Source organism: Arachis ipaensis, chromosome B10 (assembly GCF_000816755.2).
Source record: "Arachis ipaensis cultivar K30076 chromosome B10, Araip1.1, whole genome shotgun sequence".
In the NCBI taxonomy this organism is placed as follows: domain Eukaryota; kingdom Viridiplantae; phylum Streptophyta; class Magnoliopsida; order Fabales; family Fabaceae; genus Arachis; species Arachis ipaensis.
Genome location: NC_029794.2, coordinates 132,781,151 through 132,782,449, shown reverse-complemented (window position 1 = coordinate 132,782,449; position 1,299 = coordinate 132,781,151). Strand labels below are relative to the sequence as shown.

General features: G+C 32.9%; 1 protein-coding gene across 1 annotated transcript; it reads right to left on the bottom strand.

The window, feature by feature from the left end:
• On the bottom strand, positions 228 to 1,299 carry LOC107621559 (mavicyanin). Its single transcript, XM_016323590.1, has 2 exons — positions 1,119 to 1,299; positions 228 to 757 (listed from the first exon to the last, which is right to left on the bottom strand). Exons 1-2 carry the CDS (start codon positions 1,282 to 1,284, stop codon positions 393 to 395), a joined length of 531 nt encoding a protein of 176 aa, XP_016179076.1. The 5' UTR covers positions 1,285 to 1,299; the 3' UTR covers positions 228 to 392.

The following is a 1,299-nucleotide window of genomic DNA, read 5'->3' as shown; positions in this document are numbered from 1 at the left end:
TAGTAATATAATTAAATTCTTTTATAAATACCAAACATATTTTTTATATGATTGCTTATTAACTAATTTTTTGTATTTATAAATGTCCACTTCTTTATTCAATTTGATTTAAAATAAGCTAACCCCTTTTAAGTTCTCTGTGTGTGGTACCATAAAGTGTAACAATGTTTTTTATTTCCACAAAAAATCTTTTGTAATTTTATACTTCATTCTTGCATAGTAAAATATACCATAATCAATTATAAAATATATTTCTATCAAAGGGAATTCTAATATTCCAAGGAAAATACATAAAATGAAAAAGCTCAAAGTAGCAAAGCATAAAGAAAGTTATGGTTAACAATATACATACACATATAGACATAGTTCATAGTTCATAATCCATACTTCATTTAAAACAAGGAAAGCATGGTGGACACTGAAAATGCAACAATGAGTACTGCAAAAGAGGCAAAGCCCTGAGATGTCAAAGCAGCAGAAATAGCAGCAGGAGAAGAAGAAGATGAAGATGACGACGACGACGAAGATGGTGAGGATGAAGGGGAAGAAGCTCCATTCCCAATTGTAATCTTGACCTTCATGCCTTGGCCACAGTGGCCTAAGGTACCACAAGTGAAGTACCTTGTGCCTGGTTTGTTCAATTTAACCACATCATTGCCACTGCTCATTGTCTTCACTGCACTGCTAATATCACAATTTTTATAGGCACTCTCACTTCCTAGCTCAACCACACTGTGCAATGAAGAGTACTTGAAAACTGAAAAAAAATGAGGATAATCTTTAATCACAATCATCAATTTTTTATATAGGCTAAAAGATTTTGAATCTGTCTTCTAGATATAAAAGATACTCATAATCAAATTGTTTCTGAGATTTCAATTAGACCAATTACGTTTCTCGTACCATATTGATTTTTCAGTTCTTTTTCATTAAGTGACTCGTTACGCTGTTAAATACTAAACATGGTTTGTTTTTGTCAATTTAAAAAACGCAATTGATGCAATTAAAATATCAGAGATTCTCAGAAACTACTTCTTGAGACTTGACTCACTATTTATGTTCTAGAAAACAACTTTTAAGATATGCCTTAAGAAAATGTAGAGACCAAAAACACATACCGAGTTGATCTCCAACCTGAAATGTTTGGCCTGAAATCCAAGAATTAAAGTCTGTGGATTGATCCCAGCCTTGGCTTCCACCAACAACATGTTGAGCAGCCAATGCCTCCTTTGCCATCAAGGTAGCAACCATTACTAAGAAAATTGTGTTCTTATGCCCCACCATTTTTCTTCTCTTTGC